Below are 1,995 nucleotides of genomic sequence, written 5' to 3' on the forward strand. Positions count from 1 at the left end.
AATTGATTCTGTTGCCTCCGCCTCCCAAGTAGCTGGGACTACAGGCACCTGCCCCAACACCCAGCTGTTTTTTGGTTGCAGCCATCAGTGTCATTTGGTGGGCCGGGGCTGGATTTGAACCTGCCAGCTCAGGTGCATGTGGCTGGTGCCTTAGCCACTTGAGCCACAGGCGCTAAGCCTAAGTCTTTTTTTTTTAATTTTTATTTTTGTATTGCTATATAACAGTTGTACATGTTAAGGACTCATCGGTTTTGAAAATTATTTGCTATAAACAGGAAAGAAAATGTGCCTTTCCTAAAAGACTATTAGAACATTTCAGATTTCAGTATGTAGACTGCAAGTATGAAAATTCAGTGAGTTAGTCTATCCACAAACTTTTAAATTAAAATAGCACAACTATTTTTAACTTGATTAGTTATTTCTCTTATGACTCATCAAACTCTCAGGCCTCTGTTTATCCTGTGGCAGTTCAAAGCCCGATTTCTGTGGCATTTGTGGGATTTAGTATTCTCCAGGTAGACCTTTAAGCTTCTTGCTTTCCTTTCTACTCAGAATCCTGGCTGTTTGTCATGGGGTCATGTATAAACAGCTCTCAGCCTGGATGCTACATGGACTCCTCTTGGACCAACATGAAGAGTTCTTCATCAAACAGGGTCCATCTTCTGGTAATGTCAGTGCCCAGCCAGAAGAGGATGAGGAGGATCTGGGAATTGGGGGACTGACAGGAAAACAGCTGAGAGAACTCCAGGACTTGGTGAGAGTGCAGCAAGAAGCCTGGCATACTCCAGCAGGAGTCAGAAAGTCTGTAGTTACATGATCTTTGTGATCTCTTCTCAGCTCATAGCCTGGGCATGTTCCATAAACTCTTTAGAGAGAAATAATTGGCTTTATCTTAACTAATGTGAGACAACAAGATAGAAAATGCATTTCTAAGAGTCCTTTTATTTCCTCCTATCCCAAGAGGTTAACAAGTCTTATCTCTAGACATGGTAGCTAATTACCTTATAGCTTTTATTATGTATGTATGTATGTACGTATGTATTTCTTTTGAGACAGAGTCTCACTCTGTTGACTAGGCTAGAGTGCTCTGGCGTCATAGCTCACAGCAACCTCAAACTCCTGGGCCTAAGGAATCATCCTGCCTCAGCCTCTGGAGTAGCTGGGACTATAGTCGCCTGCCACACTGCCTGGCTAATTTTTCTGCTTTTAGTAGAGACAGGGTCTTCCTCTTGCTGAGGCTAGTCTCCAACTCCTGAGCTCAAAGGAGGTTCCCACCTTGGCCTCCCAGAGTGCTAGGATTATAGATATCTGAGCTACTGTACCCAGTCTACCCTATAGCTCTGAAATGGAGTTTAAAGTTTTAATTAGACTCTGTTTAAAGTACAATATTGTCTGTGTTCATCCATCCATTCATTTACCCTGTTTCAGCATTTTATTGAATGTCCATTATGTGCTAGGCATTGTTCTAGGTGCCATGAACTACATAGATAAATAAAATGTAATAGTCTCTGTCCTTAAGGAGATTATGGTTTAACAGAAGAATGGATATAAACATTACATTACATTTTGCTGAGTGCTATAAAAAGACTAAGTATGGATGTTCTTGGAACATGGTTTTAGGGTCCGGCCTTGGAGTAACTAGGCTTCTCAGTGGAATGTGTGTGTCTACCTGCACAGTGTTTAGGAGGTCAAGAAGTGTCCAGGCAGATGGAATGATGTGTGAAGCTACAGAGGCCATGAAGGACACGGTTCATTTGGGGAACCCCTACTAATTTAACTGAAATGGTCCAGAAAAGGTGCTGAAGTATAATGAGTAACAAGTGGGAAAGTGAGGTGGCACTTGATGAAGCTGAGTCAAGCAGACAAGATCATGAAGGTGCATGTAAACAATGGGAGGGAATTTAGCCCTGAACCTGAAAAGAGTTGGGAGCCATTGACGAATTTTAGGCAAGAGGCAGTATGATCAGACTTTATGATCTGGAGATGTGCAGGAAT

General features: G+C 42.2%; 1 protein-coding gene across 4 annotated transcripts in view; it reads left to right on the forward strand.

The window, feature by feature from the left end:
• TUBGCP4 (tubulin gamma complex associated protein 4) overlaps positions 1–1,995 on the forward strand; it is a 38,059-nt gene that overhangs the window by 15,839 nt on the left and 20,225 nt on the right. For all 4 annotated transcript variants that reach the window (XM_003791767.3, XM_023514244.1, XM_023514245.1 and 1 more), the window contains exon 7: positions 553–754. In XM_003791767.3, the coding sequence (XP_003791815.1) occupies positions 553–754 (202 nt within the window). The remainder of the gene's footprint in view (positions 1–552; positions 755–1,995) is intronic.

The sequence above is a fragment of the Otolemur garnettii genome, unplaced genomic scaffold (genome assembly GCF_000181295.1).
Source record: "Otolemur garnettii isolate 467f Iridium unplaced genomic scaffold, OtoGar3 scaffold00050, whole genome shotgun sequence".
NCBI classification, from domain to species: domain Eukaryota; kingdom Metazoa; phylum Chordata; class Mammalia; order Primates; family Galagidae; genus Otolemur; species Otolemur garnettii.